Below are 26,909 nucleotides of genomic sequence, written 5' to 3' on the forward strand. Positions count from 1 at the left end.
AGGCCAGGTCGGACAAAGCCTTGGGTGACATGGTTTAGTGCGAGGTGTCCCTGCCCATGGCAGGAGGGTTGGAACTGGATGATCTTAAGGTCCTTTTCAACCCTAACTATTCTGTGATTCTATAGCACATCTGGCTGAAGTCTGCATCATGCCACCACTTTCAACATTGTCCTGAATTGGAGGGTTTTCTCACAGCTTTTTGGACAAGGACCTTGGCTTTCCTAATTTTTCTTTTCTTTAAACTTCTACTGGTTTTTATTTTCTATCATTTCTTGCCTTACATTGTTGACTTTTATGTGTAGAGTTTCCTTCTTTATTTTTGAATTCTACCAAGGCAAAAATTGATGTGTTTGAATTGAATGGAACATGTTTTCCATTTTAAAAATATAGTAAATGTTTGTAATGCCTGTGTGAATTGTATCATCTGGTTTAATGTTGTATTTTAACAACTCTAATTCAAAGGCTTGAAAGAAGAAATGGGAACATATCCAGCTGTTCCTGATGAGCAAAGAGATCAGTTTGGTCCAAAGCCCTCCAGTAGTTCTGACACAATTTGAATTTGAGAGAAGCTGACCTTCTGGCCACAAATCTACTGACCACTGTCAGTGTGGGCTGCTATTAAAAGAATGATCTCTACTGTCCTCAAGAATAATTGTGCCATTGAATTTTCTGCCCTTAGAAGATGGTTGGGGATGTTTGAATGAAGTTCCATTCTGTAGCTGGAAGTCCTGACCCTAGCTTCAGTCAGTATGATAAACCAAAGTAGGTGGAGGGAGAAAAATAAGCAGAAGCTTGAGCAATGCCTGTGAAGCAGTGAGCTTTTTTGGTTTGTTCCTGAAATTCTAATTTGCAGACTTGGACTTTCCACTGTTTTGCAACTGCTTCTGACCTGGATCTTTGACTTTCTGTAGTTTCTGTGTACTTTCAGAAATCTTGTTCCTAATGCCAGCCTTGCTGGCTGTTACCGAGAGCCAGATTTGAAGACTGGTATTCCCAGTGGGCTCTAATACTGAAGGCTTCAGTCTACTGTCATAGATTTAAGAGTAAGAAAAGTCTCAAACTTTCTCCACCAAGAGAAACCTTTATCCAGATCTTAACTAATCCCTGAGGTTCTTCCTCTTTCATGTTATTCCTAAATGCAGATTGCCTTACCCTGACTTGAAGCCTGGTTGCTAAACGGTGGAACCAAAAATACCAGATGCTTTTGGAATGACTCCCCAACCAGCTCTTCAAAGCAAGAGCTTGCCCTCAGGTTTGGGTACTGGAATATGACAGGGGTAACAGTGCAGCAGCACGAATGAAATGCAGTCTTGTCTCCTGTATTATAGGATGATGCTTTAAAGAGCAAGATCAGATTATTTTTTTCTCTTTGAAGTTGTTCTTGTCTGAAAGACTTTAACAAAAAATTGGAGGATGGAATTGTTCCGTTGTTGGTAACATCGGTAACTGTAACAGCGTGGAGGATTTTGGATCTTTAAGACAAATTACTAATACATTTTGATTTTACTAAATGCAGCTCTCTAAGACCACCGTCCTCTTGTCCTCTGGGGACTATTTAATGTTATGTCCAAGTCCTGCTGACAAGGATTATATAAACAGGGCACTCTTGGAAGACACCAGGTTTTCAGACTTTGCCTGTTTATACCCTGTATGTGAACTCTAGAGCTCTGCTAGCTCAATGTGGTTACCTGCTTTTAACAGTTTGGAACCTCAGGGACATGGTACTGTCGATCAATAATATATCTACCCGTCTTTTGACACTGGTTGCCTGTTGCACATGTGCACTATGTTACGGCACATACAAGCGTGCCTTCAAATTGCTTATGCTGTAATCAGATCAGGAATGACTTTGTGCTAGAGAATGAACAACTGTTACTAAAATTTCTCGCTCTTGTCTGTGTTTATCCCTAGAAGCAGCATCTATCGCATTTACCTGGGATAAGCCAGGTGTTCCCTATTTACTAACCACAAATCATGTATGCTTTGTTGGCAGCTAATGAGTGGGAAGATTCCAGATCACATTTCTCTTAATTCTGAAAAAATCAGGCTTTCATATCTTTAATTATATTCATGTTCCTCTGGAGGAGATCCCACTTTGTGTACGTACTAGTGTTGTATTGAGCAAGGCTTCTGAGTTTGGAGTAGCCCAGGAAATTATTTCCCAGACCACATACACACACATGCTGCAGTCTTCTTTGAGCAGGGTAGTACCCTTTAAGAACTTCCAAAGGTTTTTGTTTCAGGGAGAGAGGAGATACTGAGCAGCATCTGTTCCCAGGTTGTCTGCTGGCACAGGGCTTGCATCAGGACCTGCTATGGGCGTGCTGAGGTGAAATGGCTGCATATGGTATGAGTACACCCTAGGAGAGCTAGAGTAGCATTAAAGAACTTCTCTAGAATGTGCTTCATTCCTGAGCTGCTGAGGTACGTGGCTGTGCACTGCAGAGACACTGTGCCATTATGGAGCCTTTAAAGATAGTGCAGCACTTGGAATACTTCTCCAGATTTTCTTTTTCCTATGGATTCCAGATACTGGATGTAGACTAGAAAGCAGCTGAAATGAGAATACTCAGAAACCGCTGTTTTCCTCATCTGTCTTGCAGCAATCCCGAATATTTTTTGGACAGCACACTGTCTGCTGGGCAAGGTGTTACTTTATTCTTCCTCTCACCACTATTTAATTTGAATATCTGTGTGCCCCCATAATATGACTCTGCATGTGAGCAGCATCTGGTTTAAAACTTCTGTATCTCATTTCTTTCTGCAGAATTGCTTAGGAAAGCTAAGCTCTTTCTCACTGTCTCCCACATCTTCCCAACGGCTGGAGTTAAACTGTGGACAATGGATATAAAGAACATTTTCCTTTTGTTTTTACTGGTGAATAAGAGGTGAATCTGTACCAGTGTCAGAACAAACACCTTTCTTTTGCAGTACAACTGCTAGTCTCTTTCTCAAACATGTAGGATATCTATGCATAGGATAGAACACTGAAGTATGACCATTTACATTTCTTCAATGAGAAATTCTCTGTTTTGCATCTGTAAAGAAAATTCGTGGCATATTCTGTAGCCTGAACTCCGTTCAAGATCTGCAATGCCTGAAGCTATTTTAATCTATTGCTTTATCTGACTATGTTAACCAACTCTGCATATCTTTGATGGTTAAAATGACTCTGAGGTAAGAGATTGGATGGAGTGAACTTGAACAATGCATGGCCCTGATAGTTTACAGGCCTGTTCATCTGCCTCTGGGAGAGCTGTAAACAAATGTTGCACAATCACCAAATGAATTGGAGACATGAACAAATGAATGAGCTGAGCTTGAGCCTTCTTTAAAGCACAACTCCAGGCCAAGGGCACTGCACGGCTTTCCTTCACCCCCACTGAAGCTCACAAATTAACTACCCTTAAAATCGAGTTTGGTTTGTTTTTTTCTTTTGGTCTGGACACATACATTTATTGATTTCAAAAGATACGGGCTAACAGAGAAGTTCTTGAGTATTGTCAGCGTCTCCTCTGCCATTCTACTTGCCTAGACCTGTTACACATTTCTGTTATGTGTTAAAAAGATTGTTTTCCTCCCCATTTGTCTCACCTATTGCTTATTGAGTGCTAGTTTGAATCATCTCACTTTCTCTTTTTTTGTTACTAAAATGATCAGATTCTGTTAATTCTTCATTGACTTAAATCAATATCTGAAATCGACAGTAAAGATTTTCTTACTTGGAACAGAAAGAGTACAATAATATGAGTAGATCCTCTTACAGGTATAATTAAAATGAAGTTTTAGTGATACATGAAGTAGGCATCCGCATGGAACAGAACTTTTAACATCTGCATTCCGAGTGTTTGTGTGTCTGACATAGTTATGAGATTGCTGCTTTTTCAAAATACCTAAAAATTGATGTTTCAACTGTTTTTGCATTGGCAAGAGGCAGAGTTTTTTATATGAATTAGTCCATGAGAGGAGTTCTGTGGGAATGGTTTAACAAATCTTGAGCTTTGTTTTGTTCTAAGTATACAAAGGTTAATAGACATTCTTGTATCGTCTGTTGGTGAGTTCCATATTTTAGATCTAGTTGTCCTTGGAGGGAGGGAGGTAATTCTAGGTAGTCTGGACCACTTCCCATAGACTGTCTTGCATATCAGAGCAGCTCTTTACTGCAGACTGTGCGCTGATTGTTTTGTATACAAAGCGAGCAATGAATGTAAATAGGGTATTTAAGTGATTTGTTTTGCTGAGTAGTTATTATGTACTCAACTAGTGGAAAGAACATCCAAACAAGTGTTTCCGACTCATCTCAGGTGTGTAACTGCACGTGGAGAGACTCTTGTGGTATAATTCCAGTGCAGCATCACTCACTAGGACACTGGCTTGTGCAACAGAAACTTTTCCATGTAGCCTTTTGCTGAGCAGCTGTGCCGTCATGTATCACATTAATGTGGTAGGGATTTTTTTGTTGTTCCTGCTTATTATCACAAGTCTGGAATAAAGGCAGAAGATTGTTCTGTCTGTCTTGTGCCAGGCCTGGCTGCTCCATGATGAAAGGGAGCAGAAGATAAAAAAAATTGGGAAGAAAAATAAAGACGGGGGCCACCTTATGCATTGGCAGTCAACAGTAGCACTTTGGGAATACTGGCAGTCCTCAGTGGGTAGTGATTTTTACATTCCACATACCAATGGAGTTGGGTCACCTCTGAAAGATCTTAAAGCCTTTTGTTTGCTGTATCTTCTTATTAGTCTAATGTTAGAGCAGTCCTGAAAATAAGAGATTACCTTTCAGACTACATGCTGTGCTTCCTCCTGTGTGCTTTCTCTTGGGAGTCAAAACTGTTATTATGCAGTCTGGTAATTACATTGCATTTAGGCATGGATTTATTCTATCTAATGAACAAGCTAGCCTTGTTTGTATGGGTAGAGCTAGCAAAAGTGAGGTAATGCATGTCTGCTATACCTACGACTTGTTCTTAAAATAGTCTTTTATTACATAGTACAAATCGGAATACATACTCCAAAACTTGTATGGAATTTCATGTAATTGCACGTGGTGGAATTAAATGAAACTGAGAACCATGCAGAGGACCAGTTTATTAGATGTTTTGTTGTCCTAGTGGAGTTACAAGTCTTTCAATAAGAAGTGACCTGAAGTCTAAATGTGTTCATGAACTATTTGGCATATTTGGATCACGTGATGCTGCACAGTGAAAAAAAAAGTCCTATATTAGGAGTATTTCTTCATGGAGGATTGTTAGCAGAGATAATTTTACTGCATCTGAAAACTCTAGCTCTGATTAGAGCAGTGCTTAACCCTAGCTAGTATTTCCTGCCTTACAACAGTATTAGAAGGGCTTGTATCTGCTCTCACAGCAACTTTACAGCTTCTGATCACCTGGAACACAGCAGACTGAGATTATATTTGCCTATAAAAGACTTACTCTCAGGAGCTTTAGATCAGGTCTTGTTTAACTGAAGTACTGTGATGCAATGGACAAGGACTTCAGTTAGAAGTGAGAAGATGCAAATCTGCCCCTAAAGTGGCTTTGCCATTCCTCATCCACTATTTAAGGAAGTGGTCAACAGCATTGTTCTGTAGTCTGAGCCTTTATTCCTGAGGGATTTTATTACCTTTTCTCTACTTAAATTATTGCAGTGTTTTAGTCTGGACTTTAAATATAGGTAAGTAGTATCTTTTATCTAATTTTTCAGGTGTGAAAGGATAATAAGCATAGGTGAAGCTTTACTAAACTGTCATTAAACATAACCACATAATGGTGAAATATTCCCTCTCTGTTCAGTGTAATAGAAAAGTTCCTCCATTTAACTTCTTTGCAACAAGTTAATGGTTGCGGATGACCTTCCCTGATTCTGTGTCTTCTACTGAAGTCCAGGTTTTACCAATCTCCCTTTGTCTTGCAGTTGCTGCATATAACCAAGCAGATTTCTTTTTGATAAATGCTTTTATTTTGGATGTGAAATTGATTAAAATCTTTTGTGCAGAAATTAAATAATTGTTGTTTCTGCTTAGTTGATTTGCATCAGCTCTCCTTCTGTCTCCTTACTCAGCACGTTTGAGACAGATCAGTGTGTGTTGCCCAGGCACGTCCTAGCAAGCAGTGCCTGACTTTAGCTTTAATGTAAGCATTAACTCATAGAACAGGGACATGGTTTAACCCCAGCCAACAACTAAGTACCATGCTTGCTTGCTTACTTGCCACACCCTCCTCAGGACAATTAAAGATAAATCAATTGGATACTGGCATGTCTTGAAAGAGAGATGAACAGATCAAATTTGTTTGTTTAATCTGTTAGTAGGAATATGCTCCACTAAATAGGAGCTGAGTAGGTCTGAGGAGGCTGTGGTCCATCTTTGGTATGGATAGAGGGAAAAATGAGGTGGTATTCCCAAGGTGGTTACCTAAAACTGTCAATTGTCCAAAACCAGTTTATTGTTGATGGAGGAAGAAAAAATGTCCAGTGAAATATTTTCATGAACTAGTCTAGCTGTTCTGGTCATTAGAACTTTACTACTCAGTCCTGTATACTGCACATCATAAACAAACTACAAGTCTCTCACATTTTTCTCCAGCCTGTGGAAAATGTAACTTTAAGGCTCTCCCATATAGATGCTTACAAAAATATCTACGTTTGTGACTTTGGGAAATGGTCATTAAAGATTTTAAAGTTATTTGTAATATTTCAGTAATCTTCTTTTGGTATGGAGGGTAGAAACTAGAGCAGCAGATGTGTGCAGGTTTTGTTCTGAAGTGACAGTGATGTGTAAGAGGAGAAAACATGGTGCCTTTCCCTTTTTCTGCGTTGAATAATATGAAATCCTTTGTTTGACAATGTGAGAGTATAATTTTTATGGTGGTTTTCATTAATTGGGCCCTTCCATGTTTATCACCCAGATCTGGAATTCAGCTGTATCTTTGCTTTTTATTAGGCAGCTTCCTTAAAGATTCTTTTTACTTTGGTATTTCTGGAAAACCACAGTGCATTTCAAAGTCACAATGTCAGTTTAAGTCTGTTCTACGTTTAGTCAAATATCCCAAATGAGAAACATCCCAACGTACATAAGTTTGTAATTAAATTTGTGTTTAATACGGCCTCCACATGCCAATAATCCCGTCAAACAATTATGATTACTTGAGCTTGATATTCACAAATGTCTGATTATAACCTGAACTTCCAGAACATTTAATTTTAAAAACTATGTCTGAAGCCTAAAATGGTTGAAAATCAAGGTCTCTTCTCCCTTGTGTTTCGATAATTTGCTGTGATGCTAACTGTTATTAATTCAGTCCATATTATGTGGAGATATAGACACAAGAGAAATTGGGTTTAAAATAGAAATTGTGCAAATATAGTGCTCTTTTTGACTATTCTTAAACTTTATGCAAAGGACTGGTTCTGTAAGTATCTTGACAGGATGCATCAAATTCAAACTGCATGTGCACTGACCTGGATAGAGAGGTTTGAGCCCTTAGATCTTGTTTGTCCCAGAGTTTGAATGACAGCATCTGAGTCCTGGTGCTTTTTTCTACCTAAGCTACTTATCAGTATAATGGGGTTTACTCATTTACCTTCAAAAAGGACTTCTGAAACTCATTTAATTTGCTGTAATATCTACAGATTTGCTGTACTATATATTCAGTGATACTTACTTGAGGTTTTACCAGAAATGTCATGTTTGTACTGCATGATTTCATAGGCACAACATCCTTTTTAAGTGCAAGTGTGGTGTGATGCTCAGCCGTGCTCATTCTGATTACACCACTTGACTTCTTGGTTTTCATATAAGTTCACTAAAGAGAATTCAGACTACTTTGCTTTTTAATTACTCCCTTTTTTAGGTGCTGAAAATAAACGTGTAACATCCTATCGTGGACTTCGAACTTGAACCAGGGCCAAGTAGAATGAACATTTTACAGGTGTTCTTAAGAATGGATTGCTACAAGATAAGAACATCTGTGGAAATGGATATTCATCTGACCTAAAGGATTGTCTGGGGAGTCAGCACTATCAATTTGTTCTATAACTTTTAAAACATGCTTTAAATACACTTGGGTGTGTTTTGTATCTTTACACCTAATGCAGATTACCTCACTGGATTCATGTGTTTTGAAGAACACTGTTTCCTCCATTGGAAATGAAGGGGAGAAGAAATACATTTTACTACCTTATTCCCACCAGTATATAATTTTGGAAAGATTTTAACAACGTAAAAATACTCCTTCCATTTATTTTTCCTTTTTTTGGTTACTTTAAATGATGATCACAACATCAGTCTTAAATCCACTTGTATCGTCAGTCATTTCAGTGTTTTGCTGCATTAAAAAATAAAAGCTCGTGGGCCTCTGGACAAAATATAATTTACATAAAATCTTCCAGTATTTGTAACAACTTAAATATCAAGTCTTACTTTTTAGCAAGGTCAAAATCCAAAATGCTAATTTTTGGAATAAGATCTGCTTAGCATGTTTCTGATTGATTAAAGCAGATGTTCTTAGTTATTGTGATCACCGTGTACTTGTCTGGAAACCCAATGTAAAGGGTGCTCAGTAGACTGCTGTATTTTGTAAACTTCTGTCTTTTACTTAACTGTGTGAAGGAACAAATTAATGTAAGTGCAATCTCTTGTTCACATTTAATTAAAATGAGAGAAACAATGCTGTTACCATTGGTTGAATATCTTGTCCAGTACTTCAATATTTTAATGGTTAAATCTTAGCTTTACAATCATGCTGGTTCATGTAATAAAGTTCTGGCTCTTCTGAGTAAATGACAAAAAAAGGCTTATGGAAGATTGTATTCATCAAGATTTCTGTGGGAAACGGGTGATCTGAGGAGATAATGCTGAGTCACAGCCGTGCAATTAAAAAATGATGCTGCAAGCACTATTTCATAAGTCTACTTGAAAAGCAACCCTGGACCATCTCAATGAATTGCTGTTTTTGTGGAAGATTTCTCCTTGGCTCTTCCAGTAAACATAGCAGGGATGTTTGGTGGTGCTGTACTGCACCCGTATCTACAGCTTTGCTGCTCTTTTAGACATTATGTGAACGTATGGGATAATAACGGTGGCTGTATGTACCCTAGGAAGAAAATGAAAACATCTATAGAGAATTTTACAACAAAATAATTTTTTAAATATTACCCGAATGAAAACAAAGGAATTTAATGCAGAGGGAAGATGGAAAGAAACATTTTTCTCCCTCCTTGCAAGTTTTCTCCTGAATTTCAGGATGTGTTTGCAGTGTCGCATTAGTTGAGGGTGGTGTGTGTATGTGTGGAAATTACTACAACAATAGAAGTAGGGTTTGGAGGCAGCACAAGTGCCATCTGCCTTTCCTTTATACATCAGGATACAGGTGTGATTAACAGAAGCTGTTCTTAAACATTCAGGATAAGGTAAATGTTCCTATTAGCTTTTTTTTTGGTTAGGAAATGTCCCTCTGTACTCATAAGCAGGCATAGTGGGGGGGGGGGGGAAGGTGTCACGCACTAGAGAGAATCCTTCACAGTTATTTGAATAGTGTTTCTTCTCATGGAACTTTATCTAAGATCAGATGTTAAGATACTTCTAATTAAAGCTTTACTGTGTAGTTAATAACATTCCCTTCCAGGAGGTTTATGTCACTTCTGAGATGCAACTCGACACTGCACACTCCTCCCCAGTGTGTAGAAAGCTTTGTACTTTATAGAACATTTGAAAGTCGCATTTCATTTAATATTGTAAGTTGAGGAAAGCAATTTATTTTGTAAAGGAAAGATGTGGGGTTTTCCTTGCTGAAAATGCAGAATTTTCCAATACCTGCTTCAATATCATGATTGGAGACCAGTTAAGTTTTCATCTTCATTTCCTTTTTAGAACAACAGGAGGGTTCCGCCCCATAGGCTGTCTCCTGAATGAGAAAGATTCTTGCTAGAGGAAGTTTTAGTGATTAAAACACAAAACCAGACCCCAAAAAGCCACATCTGCAGAAAGCATTGTTTTTCATGGGTTTTAGTTACTGTCAACTCATTTAATCTTTGCTTCCTCTCACCCACTTCCTTTTCCATTAATCTGTGCAAGGGAAAACATAACCCCCTACAATTATGAATATAAGAAGTATCTTTACCTGAATATCGCATTTAAAATCAAACACTAGTGAAAAGTTGGAACAAATTACAGCATGGGAGCAGATGACTGATGTTGCTGCTACACATATTTCTAATATGGAGAGTTTCTTGTATCTTCTGGAAGTTTGAATGGTTATAAAATAGGTCAGAAAGGCTTTTATCAAAATATTTTAAAGCTTATGAAAGAAGCAACAGTAAAATAACCTTTCACTTCAATTTAAAAGCTATAAGGAAATAGTTAAGTGACTATAAAAGCTCTGTGAGACATGAAAGAAGTAGGAAACGGTGTGCACTTGCTTCTGATGCCCCACCTTACACAGGGGAACTGGAGGAAGCTGTTCGTACTCTAAATGATCCTGGGTTTGATTGGATGAAATAAGCTGGTTAAATGAGCTGTGCTTTACAGAAGTTCTGTCAAAGGCTCAGGTACAGTTACTCTACACTGGTGATGTTTATCTTGCAACCATATAAGTTAAGAATCCCAGCCATGAGTCAGAGTCCCATTGGGAGAGGAATGGTACAGCCAAAGAGCGGAAGGGTGTGGAATTTTTTTGGCTGAGCATCTAAGTTGCATAATGACAGTGTTAAGCTTTGTCTGTAAGACATGTCTCTGAAGATGATGCTAAAGCAGTCTGGAGTGGTGTTGGTTCTGAAAATGAAAAGTAAGCAAGGGTGTCTGTGCACTGTGCAAACCATTTTGCTGTTAGCATAGAGGGAAGTGTGAATATTTCACTTACAAAGTATTAACTTTTAATAGAACTTTGTAGTTCTATTTCTGGGGTGTTGCAGCTGTTTCAGTAACACACAATTCTACTCTTCAGTTTGTTTTGCTGTGATAATCATTCTAAGTAAAGAATGTGGTTAAATGATTTTTTAGGATACCATCTTCTGCAGGAGGGAGATCCTTGCTTTTATGTGCCCTGCTCTTGAGTTTGGTCCATCTGTGGAAGCCTTACAAAAGACCACTAAGAACATCACCTATGGTTCTGTGTTCCTTTGCTTCTAGAGAAATGAATTACCAGGTGGTTGTTGTGGGTTTGGTTTTCAGGTGAGGAAGAGGAATGAAGAGAGCAGTTCAAATTGCTTGTGAAAGAATAGATTTTAGGAATAATTAGAAAGTCTTCAGAAAAAAAATGCTGTAGTTAGATAAATAAAATAAGGTCTGTGGATAAATAAAGTCTGTAGATAGCATATTCAGGTAATCATAAGAAAACCAAAATTTAAAGCCACCACTATGGAAGATGTTTTAGTAAAGTTGTAAATGTATTAATCCCACTCTTCCTCTCTGTCTTCCTTTAATTCCATATATGAAACAAGTATAGGATTGCTAAGTATATTATGATATTTAATTGTCTAGATAATATGCTTGCCTATTCAGTGTGTAAAAAAAAAACCAAATTAGAGTGAAATCTTAACCTCATCTTCATATTAACTTCATTGGAGCCATTTCATTTGTCAGTAATGCCTGCCTGCTGAGCTCAGACCAGAAAAGAATAAAAATAGACAAAGGTACCAGGGAGAAGGTATGAGATGCTAAATAGAGGAATGAGGACATTAGTATGCACGTGGAGTCTCAGTGTTTCTCTAAGTTCCATTTTGCATTGTCTGCATTTTTCCAGAAAGCAGCCTTTTCTCACATTAATTCTCAGCACTGGTTTTATTCTTCTTCCTTTTTAGTGTTCATTGATGTTAGAGTAGAGCATCATAACACTTTGCTAGGGGTTGCAGAATGGAGGTTTCAAGGACCAGGAGTCACCAACTGTGTCCTGTTTGGTCATGGAAGAGAAATGCTTTGCTCTGGAGATGGGTTTAAACAACAACCTTTTGCCATCAATTCCAATAAAACAACATTTCAGCTTGATGCCATGAACCTTTAGGTGTTCAGTGTGCTGCTAAAGAGACTTTGAATTGCAACAATAGAAGGGTTGCCCTCGTGATTATTCATTGGACTAGGTAAAAAAATGTAAGTTGTTTCTTGAAACATTGAGCTATTCTCACGTTCTTAAATCAGAGGCTAATCCTGTCATTTTCTTCTTTATTTCTTTATATATAAAAAAAAGTGCATCTTTTTATTTTTTCCTGTGTGAATATCTTATACTGGTTTTACCATTGTTCTAAATGTTAGTTTGAGCCCTGCTGTAGAAATAAAAATTGCTGTGTACAAAAGAGGCTCTTTTTAAAACCTATTTTTGTATTTGATCAGTGTGTTTGTCTATGAGGCTCTAGATTGTTATGCTCTCACTCTGTCTTGCTGTAAGGCATGTCAGTTGGTGAAGGAGTTTGGAAAGTTATGCTAACAAGGGTTCTGTCCCAAATTATGGTGAAATTCAATGTAACCCATTGTTTTTTTTCTGTTCTGGATTTAGATCAGTGCAATAATAGTAATTCCTAAATCACCTTTTTTTATTTGATGAGTACTTTTTTCCTAATTATAGTGGTTTCAATTCCAAAAGCCTGAAAGTACTTCAAGACCTACATACAATAAATACAGAATCATTTTTACAAGACAAAATTCAGAGAAGTAAATTGGAGCATGGAATAGTCTATACGGCTATATGGGAAGAGGTGGAAATGCTGGCTAAGAGTCTAAGTCCAATTCTGGAGGTTACAGGAAGTGATGGATGTTACAGAAAAGAGCTCTCAGGACCCAACTGAATAGCAGTTATTCTGTCTGGCTTCACCTCTCCTTGAGTGGATGGACAGATAATTGATCAACTCCATTGGGTTTTCTCTGGAAGCATAAGGAGTTGAGATTTGAACCAATTGTTCTGTGGGCTTTAGGGAACTGCAGTCCTTTAGCTGAGCACCTGGATTCCGCATCTTTTTTAGATTGCATAAACTGTCAATAGCTTTGTGAAAATGGTCAGATTGGTCAGAAATTAATATAAAAATAAGAAACTCCATCTATTTCTCATTTCAATGTCAAGTTGCATAGAAAGAGACGACTGCACTTACTACTTGGCTCTAATTGAAAATGGCTTTTTTCTCTATTACCTTGTGAAAGCTGTTTCTGATTCTGTGTTCAGCTTAGGCTGTGACTATTTGAATAAAGAATCTGTTCTATATTGTATTGTTATGGAATAGCTTTTGAGAAAGAAGTGCTGTGTAATTTTCACATTTGGACTTTTGTGCATCATTTTGTAAAGTGTCTTTGTAAGTTATAGAAACCTAGAACATGCAAGAGAAGGTTAAAGAGGCCTTGGTTAATGAAGACTAACGATTTCTGTATATAGTTCTCTTAAATAAAAATCATCCTCACAGAACAGGATATATGTACATTGACATGACTTCTGTGAAGTTTTTGTGTCTGTGGCATGCCTTCTTTACAAATGATACTAAGTTTAAAGCAATTCTGGTTTCAGTTTCTGAGAATGTCTTAGTATTACTTAACTCTAATTCAGCAGAAAGTCAGTATGAGGATTGAAGTTATTCATAGTAATTCATAGTTCTCATGGAGGAGAAATTTCATAGTTAGAGATATTTTTTTTGTTCTTTAGGATGAGCAAATCATGGTTTCTTTTTTTACATGTCCTGTATTTTGATTGTATTTAATCAAACTCTAAATTGTGATGTTTCATTGCCAGCAGTCGCCCAGCAAGATCTCTTCATGGTGTTTTTGTTACCACATCAAAAGTATTCATAACTGCACGTGCAGAATTCTAGCCTGACTGCTTACATCTGTGCGGGGTTTAAAGCTCTGTAAATAGAGATACCTGAAAGATTTAAACTTGCTGTGCTCAGTGTGTACATTTACATTACTTATGAATGCTTAGGGTGGAAAATAAACCAAATAAGTTTTCCACAGCCTTCTTGAGTAGATTTTCATTCTCTCAAATTCTTGTTCAGAAATGCTAATGCCTACCTTTTGGTGTTAAATCTCAGTGAATGAACATATCCTCAACAGGAAGTACTCATCAAAGTCTGAAAGAGAAATAGACAGTTAGAGGAGTACATTAGTTGGTATAAAACAGTATCAGCTTACTTTGCATGTGTAACTGAATCCTGTACTACCCTGAAGGTTTAGGATAGATTGCAGACCATCAGGAGTAGCAAGTAGCAGAGTTCTGTGTAGTCACATTCCTCCAGTTGTCCTTGGCTTCTTCCTTGTCTAACCAGAGACTTGTTGAGTAAACATTTTGCGTTTGTATGAAATTGCATTAATATGTGTCTGTGCAGTTACAGATAGTATGAAATCCCTTTCTCATTCTGTTTTATGCATATTGGAAGCCATTTATTATGCCAGTAGATGTTAAGAATATTAAAATTCATATTTTGCATTCTGAATGTCTGGATCTTTGAAAGTCTGTAGCTACTTAATGTTTGAGCAGAGCAACTGTGCTGTATTATACTACATTATATTATATTGTATTATAAACATAGAAGAGGGCTAATATGGACTGTATAGATAATCTTAACTCTTGGAGTTCCTGTGTTTTGAATGCTTATTTTATGATCTTGTTTTGTTGCTGTTTGCTTTAGATTGTTGGTTGCCAAATCAGAAGAGAGCCACCGGAGTCTACTGAACGGTATACTCGTTGGATCAATAGTCTGACTGAAGAACAACTTCTTACACAGGTATTCTTGTTTCAGCTGTGACTGAAATTACAGCGGAAAAATAAAGCAATGGGTTTATTTAGATGGATTTTCGTCAGTCATTAGGAATACTGGATAACTTATATTAAGCATTTATACTTGATAATGTAAGTCTAGTATATCAGGTCAAGATAATACATCAAGTATTATCACTTATATTTAAAGGTTAGTCTTTTCAGTAAATTGATAGTGCATGTGATCATTATGTATGATGACTTCACACTGAGTGAGAATGGAGCTTTCAGCTTTGGGTTTGGAGTAAGCTTCACATTTCTCACTGCTGTCTGTTGTTAAATGCATACACTTCCATCCTCTAATAGTTTAGGTTTTTCATTTTCAAAGGTGTATTTAAATGCAAAAGAAAAACATCTGTCTTGCAAAGGACTTCCCCCTCACCACGGTTAGGTACTGACTACTTCTGTATCTGTTTAAGCTTTTGTAGAGGTCATTTTAAAATAGCAGTTCTTCAGGCATAAAACATTGGGCTCATTATGCATGTTTGTAAGTAAGATGCGTCTTGTGCAACTGAAGATGACAGTTTTGGCATAAAGAAAGGTTGTTTCATTAGGCAGGCAGCCAGTGCTGAGCTAAAAGAGACTTTGGCAAAAACAAGTTAAACTGGGGAAGAAATCAGTCCAGCCTGTGGAAGAATATGTGTGTACTGAGTACTGTAAGAAATCTAATGGAAGGTTAGCAGAAAACATCCCATCAGGCATTAAAATGCAAGTATTTGAGTTTGGTTTTTGTGATGCTACGATAGGAAGACATTTGCTTTTGATTTTCCTGGTTTTAAGTGGCTGAAAAGATTAACATACCCTTGTTTGTTAGACTTCATTGTAAACTATTGTGTTCCCCATTACCCTAACCCCAAAAGACATACTTGAAGGCTCTGGTATGGTCATTGTAACACAAGAAGTAATCTATAGACCTTGTTTTAAATCAGCAGTGTTATTACAGTTCCCTATAATTCACCAAGTGAAAGTAGTTATAGAAGAAGTTATCCATGGAATATTTAGGTTTGTCTCTGAGTATAGCATTAGAAAAAACCCCATCTGAATTTAAACCAGTGAATTTATCTGACTGCAACATCAGGATCAGTGTGTTGTTGAGGAGAAGAGAAAGAAAACCTTGTCCTACACAGTCCATCTAAGTGGCTGCTGGATGGGGTCTTTAATGAGTTAAACTGGAAATTAAAAGAACTGTCCTAGTTTTGAGATTGTTTAAATAGAGATATGCAAAAAGAAAACTGTTCTAAGATGAGAATGTATGTCTTCTGGAAGAGATTATTTAATCTAGTGTTTCTGATAGATACAAATACAGTAACCTGGGAAGTCCCTTGCAATCTTAGGTGCCTACAAATATCTCTTAAAGCCTCACTCAGGCAGCATGTGCAATCCATTATCTTTACATATGATTTAGATTCACACAATTTACAAATAGACAAGGAATTTTGGAAGATAGATTGGGTTTGGAGCTAGAAGGCTGCATAACAGAACTTGTACTACTAGCCCAGGAGCTATTAACAAGATGAGATTTATAAAATCCCATTATTCATGTATTCCTCATTCATTGTCTTAAACCTGTTACCTGTTCTCCACCAAATTTAATGCAGAAATAGAAGTTCCTCAAAGACACTAGATTTCTGAACATTCTGGAAGTGTGAAGCTAGGAGAGCGTACACTGCCCCAGCTGCAAGTCATATGGTCTTAAGCACCACAGAGATTTTAGGTGCCCAATCATGAGACAAGCTTCAGCTGTGGCACAAGTCTGCAGGAAGCCCAGTTCTAACCTGGGGCTACAAGAAGAGCTTGATTTCCAGAGCGGGGCATGGCAGTATACGGCACCTCTCCTGCTTCAGTATTCATTCTTCTCATTAGAAATTCAGGTAGGGTGGTTGTTATTTTTGCTTTTCCTTGACTTAAAGAAGTATGGGGAGGAGAAGGAGGAACTGGAGCATAGAAACTATCTCAGCTGTGCTCTGATAATCGGGGTATAAATTCTGTAAGGTTAGGCCTGATTTGTCCTACTCTTCTACCTCTGAGATACTCTATGTTTTACTCTGGGTGTACTATTTTTAAACTCTCTTCAGTGAATAAGCCCCAAGAAAACTATAATGATGGGCCTTTGCTAATGGATTTGTAGAATCTCTGAGAGGAGCAGTCCTTCAGGGAATTCAGGAAAATTGGCTTTAATTTACAGCATGTTGTCTCCAGCAGTTTCCTGTAGTGAAAGAATGTTCAGCTTTTTTTAGCTGTCTCACAATGCCTGGCTTTTTTTCCAGTTGCATTTCTGTATTGTGCACATGCAACTTATTTGCGCTGTAAATCAGGAACCAAGTAACTGATTTAAACAAAGAAAATAGCCAGTTGTCAAGATCATGTAATCCCCTGTCATAATATTCATGTTATTGATCAATAATATCCTACAGTGTTTGATTGCTTTATGAGACAGTGACTGAAGTCCAGTTTGAAGGAGGTGGGTGGTAGCAAATGTTCCCTTAGGTGGTTGGATGCTTCATGTGCCTTGATGCTGGCTGCTGGTTAAAACACTTGTGTCAATACCGGAGTTTTGGATCAAATGTCCATCCCTGTCCTCATGCTGAGAAGATCATTCAATTCAGAAGGCTTCTAGCATTTTAACTTTTCTCTTCCCTTAGCCATGGCCTCTTGATGCTTACTCATCCATTAAATGTTTCTCTAAACAATTATACTGTAACATTCTAAAGATACTTTATGCTATGCGTGAAATTTTAGAATATATACCCCAGAGAGTTTGGTGGGAGGAAGAGAGTACAAAGAGAGCATAATAATGAGAAAACTACTTTTGAAAGTTTAATATTTGCTTGTTTAAGGTTATATTCTATATAAATGATAAGTGATTAAAACACTTTTATAGGTATAGTAATACAAGCCTTAAAATACATGTATTAGTGTTCTGCTAGACTTGCTATCTTTCTGCCAATAGTTGAAACATATATATATATAATTTTAACTTCTTGGTAAGTGCAGAGCAGTGACAGGTACAGGAAGAAAATGAGCGAACAAATTAAGAGAACTGACTGTTCTGATGTTGGAGTAAGTGGAAAAAATGTAGATTAAAACTAATCCTACAGGATATCCGAGTCTGAATTGTGCTTGAAACATGATTGAAGTGTGATCATGCAGCCCTTCTTGTACGCTGAAAATTCTACTGTGCTGTATAAGTAAAAAGGTCTAAATGGTTTTAAGGTTGGATTAATTCCACAAATATTTATACAAGTAGTTTTTAAGGATTGGTGCTGACTGTTACTAAACCAGCAGAGTTCATATCCATGTCTGTTAAATAACTACTTTAAGTTAGTTTAGTCTCGGAGCCTGTGGAGTATTAAATTCAGCTTGAAGCATAATTCCATCTGACCTACCATTTTTAAGTCCCCAGCGACAAGAGATTTTTCTGCTTTTATATGGTTGTTCATTTAGGAAGCAGATGGCAAGCTTAGAGTGAGAGGAGATGTGAAGATACGAGGAGACTTCTAGAAAGGAGTGGGCCCTATGGTTGGTAAGACTGGACTGTCCTAATTAAGCAAAGGAACAGTCTGAACAGAACATGGTTATTCTGTATGTCTGCTCCACCGGACTGTGTCTGTACTGCTTCCTCATACATGCTGTACTTTGCAGATGATCTCAGAGCTCTTTGTGTTGCAGAAATCTGGAAGCTTTCACAGGTGATCTGTAGTTTTTACCAACAAACTCTCTGGACCACCTGATAGAAGAATGATGATTAACTTGTTAGAGTTTTGTAATACACCCTTTCCCATGCTGTTCCTGTTATATTTAGCTGACAGGTTTAAAAGCTGTGCTTCTCTACCTACTAAGCCTTCCTATATTAGACTTTATTTAACAGTTGATAAAAGTTCATGCTACAAATCAGCATTTACTACAGATACTCACTTTGGAAACAGATCATTTTGCCTGTGTTGGGCATGCAGCTTGCCTTCAAGGCAAGAAGGACCTGATAATGTGGCTGGACCTTTTCCATAAATTCAGTACACTCAGTATTGTATTGTCATTATGTATCTCGCCAGGCAACTTCTTACTGGGGAAAAAGCCAGTAGGAGTAGATTGCACATAGGATGAATTTTTCCATGTGGGCCACGGATTGAATATCTCTGGCTTAAAGCATCTCTCTTGTCTACTTCAGACCAGAAAATTCCATCTTTATTAGTGCTAGGGTTGGTTGTCAAGTCTTGAGGTGGCAATCTGAAAGTGGATATACGTGATGCCTGTTGTCTGGTTGTATTAGTAAAGGCAAAAGCAGGACAGAGGTAAGACTTTCATTACCTTAGAATGAATAGAACATGAAAAGACTGACTGATATCCTCCCCCCCTGTATCTTTGCTACTCTTAATGTCTCACTTTTGTTTGTTGCCTTTCAATAAAAAAGGGACTCAACACATCTTGGGATTTTTTTGACACCATTTCCTTTTCCTTCCCCCATGTTACCTAAGAATTAATAGTGAAGTCCTGATATTTTTCTACTGAACAAAAGAACAGAGGCCGCAAACTGTAATTACAGTAGATTCTCTGGTTTGTATGGGATTAAGCATATACCATATCAGAAAAAACCCCAACTGCTTCCTTTTGTGGTTGATCCTTGATTCATTCTTCTCCAGAGGAGAACAAAGTTTCACAAGCTAGTCAGTGTTTATATTTACATTTGAAAATGCATGTCAAAGGGGTTCGTGGAGTTCTAGGAAGTTTAATGAGAAATGGCTTACCCGCATCTGTGAACTCAAAGCACAATTAGAACTTCCTAGTGAGGCTTTATGTAAAGGCATCTCAAGGTCAGATAGTTTTAAACTTAGAAACAGGTTTGCAGTCGTTCAGAAGTGTATATGGATTTTGCTTTGTGTGTTAGCAATTTTGCATGAGTTTAAAGGGGCATACTGTTAGGGAAAGAGTGTTAAATAATTTGGCTTTTTCCTTTTTGTATATTGTTTGGTAATTTGCATGCTTAAACAAGGCCTGACTGTGGCTCATAATACATTGTAATATTTAAATGTAGCAGAAACATTATAATACAGTATAAAAGCAGCTTGGGAGTACAGGAAGTTTGGCTTTATTCCAAGAAGTTCACGATGAATGCAGTCCTGCAGCATGATGGGTACTTGTATGTCAGAAAAAGCATGCTAAGGTTTTGGTGGACATTGAAATGAAGCAGGTGGGGAAAAGCTCATCTCTGATTTGAGTTGGCATTTGTTCCATTTTAAGTATGAAGCATACCAATATGGAATGCAGCATGTCTGCCTCCTAAAAAGCATTCTTAAGACATTTGATGTAAGAGGTGGACAGGTAATGCCAAGTGTAAAGGGAAACTGTCAAGGTTTATGACTTCAGAAATGGCGAATTTGTTTTCCAAACTATTACCACCATTTATGTATCTTCAGTACTTCTGAAAATCACTTTGTATGATAGGGATGAGAAGTTAAAGTAAAACTGGGACTTGGTTATTAATGCTGGGACGTGGATGGAACCAGCTAATAGCTTCTAGTTTCTGAATGTGCCCCTTGTTCTTGTTTGATCTTCCTTATTTCTCCTGCTGACGTGCTAGCTTCGGGCTTCTCCCATGCCTTTGATAACTTTAGTGTAACAGATAACTTTATGTTACAATGATAAAAAAAAGTGATAACTTTAATGTAACAGATGAGGGACAAAACCCAGATTTTGTTCTAAAATGATATGTGAGATACTGAAGTAGCCCTTTTTCTTTTCCCTTTCAAAACAAAAAGCCTGCTCCACATACAACTTTCCAACCAGTTTAGTGATGTTTATTTTTCAGTTGGTCCTCTGTGAGAGCACAGAGCAGATACACCCTTAACTTCCTGTCATTTTCTTTCTTTGAATTTGAAATCAAAGTGCTGATGCCACAAAAAAAGGGAAATATTTTTACTGTGGCTTTTAGTGTAATAAAAATTACTGATTTCAGACATTTTTACTACAGTACAGCTCTGTATGATAGCCTTATATAAATGAAAAAACATTTGTCTCTTGCAACTTGGCACTGAAGTTTTTCACTTTAAAAACTGTGTATAAGCATAAGTGAAGTACATTCTATTTATCATCGGAAAAAACCTTCCTTTTCTGGTCTCAGCTTTTAGTGATCTAAATACTGGGCCTGATTTTCAGGAGAGGTCAGTAATTTCTATAGCAATTGGAATGGCTGAGTATGGAAGCATCATCTCCCATAACGGACAATAGGTCTAAAGGCCAGTTTGATCTATCAGTCAGGATTCTATTTCTTAATACATTTTTATCCTGAGCTCACTCTGCCATGTTTGACATTGGTCTCTTCAGTAGTTCTTGCTTTTCAGATTTTTTTTATTACTTAAGAAAGCTGAACTTTAAAATACCCCATATCATGTCATAAGTATTAATGATGTATGTTATAGTGTTGTGTTTGAGGCTTTTTTGTCTTTCTGTGTTGTAAAAAGAACGGATTCTAGTCCAGTCCAACAGCTTTTGAGTCTAAGAATCCAGATTTAACAATTAGATTTAATTTTTTGTTTTCCTTAGTGCAAGTGTAACAAACTGGGACATGGGATTTTTTTATTCTCTTTGTACAGCCTTGGCCAAATGGACGGTGATTAGAAGTTCTTGAGCTGAAGTTATGCAGATAGAAAACTAATAGTGAGCTTTTCAGAGTGGTAGCTTGGATCCACTGTAGCTGTGAACAGTGTGTCCTTTCTCATTAAGAAAAGGTATTTGTCTATTCAGTTATTGCAATAACGTGGTCTTAAGGATGATTAGCACATCTAGTTCCTCTAGAAGCAGTGCTTGTGTATGCAGCTCGCATTTTGAGAACTGGAACAATCACATGTAAAGGAGGTGGAGTAGGCATGTGCTTTGTGGTTAGCAGGGGGATAGTCCAGCCCTGGCCCAAACGGAAATCGGAGCAGTTGCAGTGCCTGGGGTGTATAACAAGGAAGGAAATGGTCTTACATCTGGCTTCGAGTGTGACTGTTGGTCCTTTGCCACCTCTCTGGATGAGTTGGTTTCGATGATGTGGGTGGATTTAACCTTTTGCATCACTTGCAATGACTGCTCCCAAGCACAGGAAAAGGCAGCGCAGGAGAAGTGTAAACCCCGCAGTTTCGTACCTTTCAGTGTACAAACATAAAATCTGCGGGAAACAGACAATTCTGGTTGCTGTAAACCAAGTCTGATGGCTTTGTGGCTGCAGCAAGTGACGCTGATTTCTTCAGAGCTACTGAAACACAAAAAGCAAATGTTACCAGGCTTTTTGTTTTTATACAAATTTGAACTATTTTCCGCTCATTTCTGTTGTTGACTTTATTGGTGTAGATATTCAACATGCCAGTCAACATAAAAGATAGATGTTCAGAAAGTTTGTACAATAAAAAGACTTATTTTCAGAAGTATAATTTCTTAGTGTGCCAGGAAGTCTGTATTTATTTGGGGTAATTCTTTGCATACCTGTACCCTAATAATGCAAGAATGAAACAAATATAGTAAGGAACATGAATCTCGGGATTGTGATTACTTTATAAAGAGTTAAAGAGAAATGAAGGCAAGCTGTTGCTGTTGAAAGAATGGTTCAAATTTCACTTAAAATACTGTTTTAATCTTCTATCACTTTGGGGAGTTTATTCTGCCACTAACATCTAAGTAAGTGCATTGTCTATAATTTAGCTGTTAAGCTTGTAGAAATTTGATTGTTTTATCTATCTGATGAGGGATTTGATGCCAGAATATTCTATGGGTTCGCCTGTAGAAAAGGGACATTTGTACCAGCATAGCTCATGGTTACATCTCAATTGCCTACAACTTTTATACACGTATAACCACATCCCTACTAGAGAGCAGCACTACTGTGATTATACTAAAATCTGTACAAGCCTCAGTAGCATAACCATTTCTTACATGAAAGTATTAGTCTTGTGTAACCTGTTGGATGCATGGTAAAGTGAAAGAGCTTTGGGTTGATGTAATACATTACTAATGGTTTTTCATCTTCCTTGTACTCTCTATATCTAGGTCATTTCTTACTGTATAACAGTAAGACTGTATGTATAAACAGTATATATATATAAACAGTATAACACAAAGCAGAATGATGTGACTGATGTGAGTTCAAATCCTAAGTAGTGACTCTTAGGATACACATCCTTTTGCTTTGTTGTTTCTTGGGGGGGTTGTGTTTGTTTTTTTTAAATCGGATTGCAACATGTTGTACAAATGCTCCTTCCATGGCCACTTAGCACAAACAGCTTCTGTTCTAGATTTGCTTGGTGTGCCTCTGTTTTATTATTGTCTCATCTAATGTTCGTGTTCTTTATTCTTGTCTCCATTTGTCACCCGCTGCCCTTTCTAAGCACCCTTGCAGCAGGATTGTGGATGCTCTAGAGGAAGTCATGTCCATGTTTTTGCTAAAAGCTAGTAAAACAGGCCAAGTTTGTCCTTAATAATACATAATGGTGATCCAGATTTTTTTTTTTATATGCCTTAATTGAAATTTATTGTGAACGTCCATGCCAAGCTTCTATTTGTATGAAACACATTGGTTTGACTTTGTGTCAGTCTGGGGGACTTTGGGACTCTATGGCCAGGTCTCACATTCTGTTTCCTTTCTGTGTCTTAAAGTTTTCTGCTGTTTTCCATGGTAGTTTTTTGTATTTGGTTGTTATGGCAGTGAAAGAAGTCAGCAGCTTTCACTTTCTCACTTCATTTTCTTTCATCTCTCCCCCCAGCTAAGTTTGCCTGCTCCCCGGTGCTTCACCAAAGAACCACAAATTCACCACATACTCAATAGCCCATTAATTTTGCAAGGAACAAATTGCTTAGTAGTTTCTAATAAAGAAATGTAACCCCCCATGAGCACAAGAAAGTAGCAGGTTAGTAATCACCTTCATATGCAGGAGAAAACAGCACTGTATCTGTGAAATGCTCTGTTTTGAGTTGAAGTCTCAGGGAAAGGAGATGAATTGGGTCACCAGGGTGACAGTTGCAATTTAAACAAATTTTAATGTTTCTGGGAGAAACCAGACCCTACAAGTCTATAGATGTCTGCTAAGCAGTGCTAAACTAAATGTGCTCATATGCTTTGACACGCTTCATTTAGAGCGCTGCCAGGCCAGAAAGGTGATACTGAACCCAAGCTAGCAAGAAGCAGTCTTACTGTCTCAGCATTTACATAGGGAAAATTGCTGGGAAATTCTCAGCTTTATTGTAATAGAAGCCAAAAAGAGAGATTAAGAAGTGATTGTGGTGGACATGACTATAGCGTATGCTTCAGCAAGACACTAAAAGGACCATGTTTAGCTTTATGCTTCTCACTGTTCTTTTCCTCCTGAGTATTTCTGGGTATTTAAGCTAAAGGAGAAAGAATTTCTTTGTTTCTATTGTTCCGTGTACAGCCAATAGTCTACCTGTGCTGTGTGCAGGAGTCAGTCAAGAAAGCCTTGTCACATTGTGTTCCAGTCCTGGCAACTGTGTGAGAATGACACTGGCAAGTACTCACTCCCCTTGTGATTTGTTCTTCAGTTATTGCTGTTTCCAGTCTTCCACTTCTACTACCCATGAAGAGTAGCATCACTAATGAGTACTGCCAACAGGCCACTGGCAATGCATCCCTGCATCTCCAGCTTTCTCTACTTCTTTTTTTAGCCAGGCATGATGACAATCTAAAATTGTAGTGTGGCCATGTCCCCCAGAGTTTATCCATACCTCTCATAATGGTGCTCTTCTGTAAAACTAAAAAGTTGTGTAAATAAATCTGTGACTGGGAAATAAAAATAAAATAGAGACTGTTAAATTCAAATGCTTGACAGTCTTAGGACCCCTGATGGCTTGCTTGAAAGAGGAAAGTGGAGTTTTCAAGTGATAGTGCTGCTAAGGTATCCTTTCAGCTGAAAATCCAGTCATGTTGAATGTGCCCATTGGTGTATTTAAACCCTCACTTCTCCAGGAGTAAGACATTTGAGTTGAGGTTTGTTGTACTTGGCATGAAGCACAGGAATCACAGATGCCTTGTGTGAAGGTAGCGACTACAGAGCACACACCAATGGACGGCTGCTCCACTTCCTTACAATATTTGAAATCTCAACTGCCAACACTTGCTTGGCCACCTGCTTTTAGAAGGTACCAGTCAGCAACATGAGCTTTTCCTGCCTGCCTGAGTTCCATTTTAATGGCATCTTTCAGAAGGATGCGGATCTCAACCAATGAGCAAACCAGGCTTTCTTAATCTCAGTGTCACATTACCCATGTTTAAAAAGACAAAAACAAACCCAACAACCTTTGGAGTCAGTAGGAGAGATCTTTCTTGTTTTTCTGTCATAAAATTATTCATAGATCTGCCGAGCAGATGTTGACAATTACAAAGAGAACAGAGGCCGGTCTGTGGTCAGCCAGCAAGCTCCATTTCACGTGGGTAGATCAAGGCTCAAGGCAGCAACTATTTCCTGTCAGCATGCTGGGCGACAGCGATAGCAGTTTTTGTGGGCTATAGCCCAGTTAAATTGTACAAAGTCACTTTTGTGAGGCCTTGGTTCTGTCTCTTGGCTGAAAGAATAATGGTACTAGAGGGCTCTGTTCTGCTTTGTAAGGTCTGTGGCTACTCATACAAAGTTGTGGGTTAAAACTCGTAATGGATTTTGTGTTTCTTTGCTAGATGTTTGCCTCCTCCCTTTAGGGAGTGTGTGACAGCTGACCCTTTCATTTACTGCTTCACATTTTCATTCTTTTAGCTTACTCATATTTAAAGCACAATCCCCCACAAATGTTAGTGTATTTTTATTCAAGAACTTAAATAATAGCTATTTCCTGCAATTTAAAAATGATTAATTATTACCCTTTTGCTTTTAAAGCAGTTTTCTTTAAAATCCAGTGGTTGCAGGCGACTTGGGGCATGTCCCCTCTTGACAGCAATGCTTGGCATACTGGTATAAATGGGCATTTTGCAGTGGTTGTTTTAAGTGTAGCTCACTTTGTCTCAGACAGAATGAGGTTGTTGAAGTAATGATGATGCTGATGCCATGTCCAGTGAATTCCTCATTTGCCTCTTTGTTGGTAGAGCTCTATAAATAAACATGTATTAGTGATAGAAAACGAGTAAAATTTTCTTTGGCAAATAAACGATTTTGACTTTCAAGCTGAAGAGGTGAAGGTAGTGCTGGAGGAAGCGTCCCTTGCCCTTTTGGAGACCATGGGAAGGAGAGAATGAACAAAAGTATAGCTTAGGGGAAGGAGAAGAAACTTTGTGGACCTTTTTGCCATGTTCTAGAAACCAAAGATGGTTTCTAGAACTGGAAGTGGCAAAAAAATTTCTGGTGTTCTGCCGTATTTTAAATTAACTCTTTTGTGGCTTTTATAATGAAGCCATGTCCGTGGAACACATTAATGTCAAGTTCCAATGCTTGAGTCTATCATCTTGCTATTTTGTACAATAGAGGGTACTACTGAACACAGATAGAGCTATTTGGTGAGAAAAGGGTCCCTGTGATAAGAATCTGCCATGTTGTGTGTGTGACTCACATCTCGGGTTGCTTGGGCTTTTTTCATCAAGTAGGTAATGTGAACAACTTTAGAATAAAGAGGAAGGAAGAAATTACATGCCTCAGTAGCAAGCATATTTTCTCTAATACTTTAGTTTCAAGTTCTGTTTTAAGGATAGGTGAAGTCCAAAGGCTCCTTTTATAGCAGGATACCAGGTGCAAGCAGCTAGATATAAAGCACAATTCAACTTTCTTTAGTGAAAATCATAGTGAAAATCTGTTTGCTTTCATCTAGTAAAATAGTGGAATGGTTTGTGTTGGGTCAAGTCAGCAGCTTTCCATAGTTATAAGTACAGTTATGAGTAAGCTAGTTACCCTGGCGTGTCGGAAGGCAAAGTGATGGTTGTCTGTCTGACACTGGGACTTATTTGTAGTACTCTCGATGAGTAGCCTCAAGTGCAGTCTTTACTCGGTGTTGAGCTTTTACTAGAGAGGTCTATAAACACAAATAATAAATTTTACAAGGAAGTAAATTTCTTTCTAAACCCATTACTACTTGTAATCTGCTTCACTGGCTATAGATAATTACGTGTGAGCAACTGGCAAAGAGAAGTAGTTTATCTGCCTATTGCAAAACCAGACCCTTATACAGGAACAGTTTCCATAATTGTCTTCCAATATGTATTTTCATTATGCCTGTCTA

The 26,909-nt window shown here is 37.9% G+C and overlaps 1 protein-coding gene across 5 annotated transcripts in view; it reads left to right on the forward strand.

Moving 5' to 3' along the window:
• B3GNTL1 (UDP-GlcNAc:betaGal beta-1,3-N-acetylglucosaminyltransferase like 1) overlaps positions 1–26,909 on the forward strand; it is a 117,405-nt gene that overhangs the window by 23,300 nt on the left and 67,196 nt on the right. For 4 of the 5 annotated variants that reach the window (XM_061376974.1, XM_061376973.1, XM_061376975.1 and 1 more), the window contains one exon: positions 14,602–14,697. In XM_061376974.1, the coding sequence (XP_061232958.1) occupies positions 14,602–14,697 (96 nt within the window). Of the gene's footprint in view, positions 1–14,601; positions 14,698–16,578; positions 16,601–26,909 lie in introns of those variants that run through there. The other variant, XM_061376978.1, reaches the window with a different exon arrangement.

Source organism: Neopsephotus bourkii, unplaced genomic scaffold, assembly GCF_033783945.1.
Source record: "Neopsephotus bourkii isolate Nb327-2 ecotype Australia unplaced genomic scaffold, CSIRO-AGI_Nbou_v1 NB_1749, whole genome shotgun sequence".
In the NCBI taxonomy this organism is placed as follows: domain Eukaryota; kingdom Metazoa; phylum Chordata; class Aves; order Psittaciformes; family Psittacidae; genus Neopsephotus; species Neopsephotus bourkii.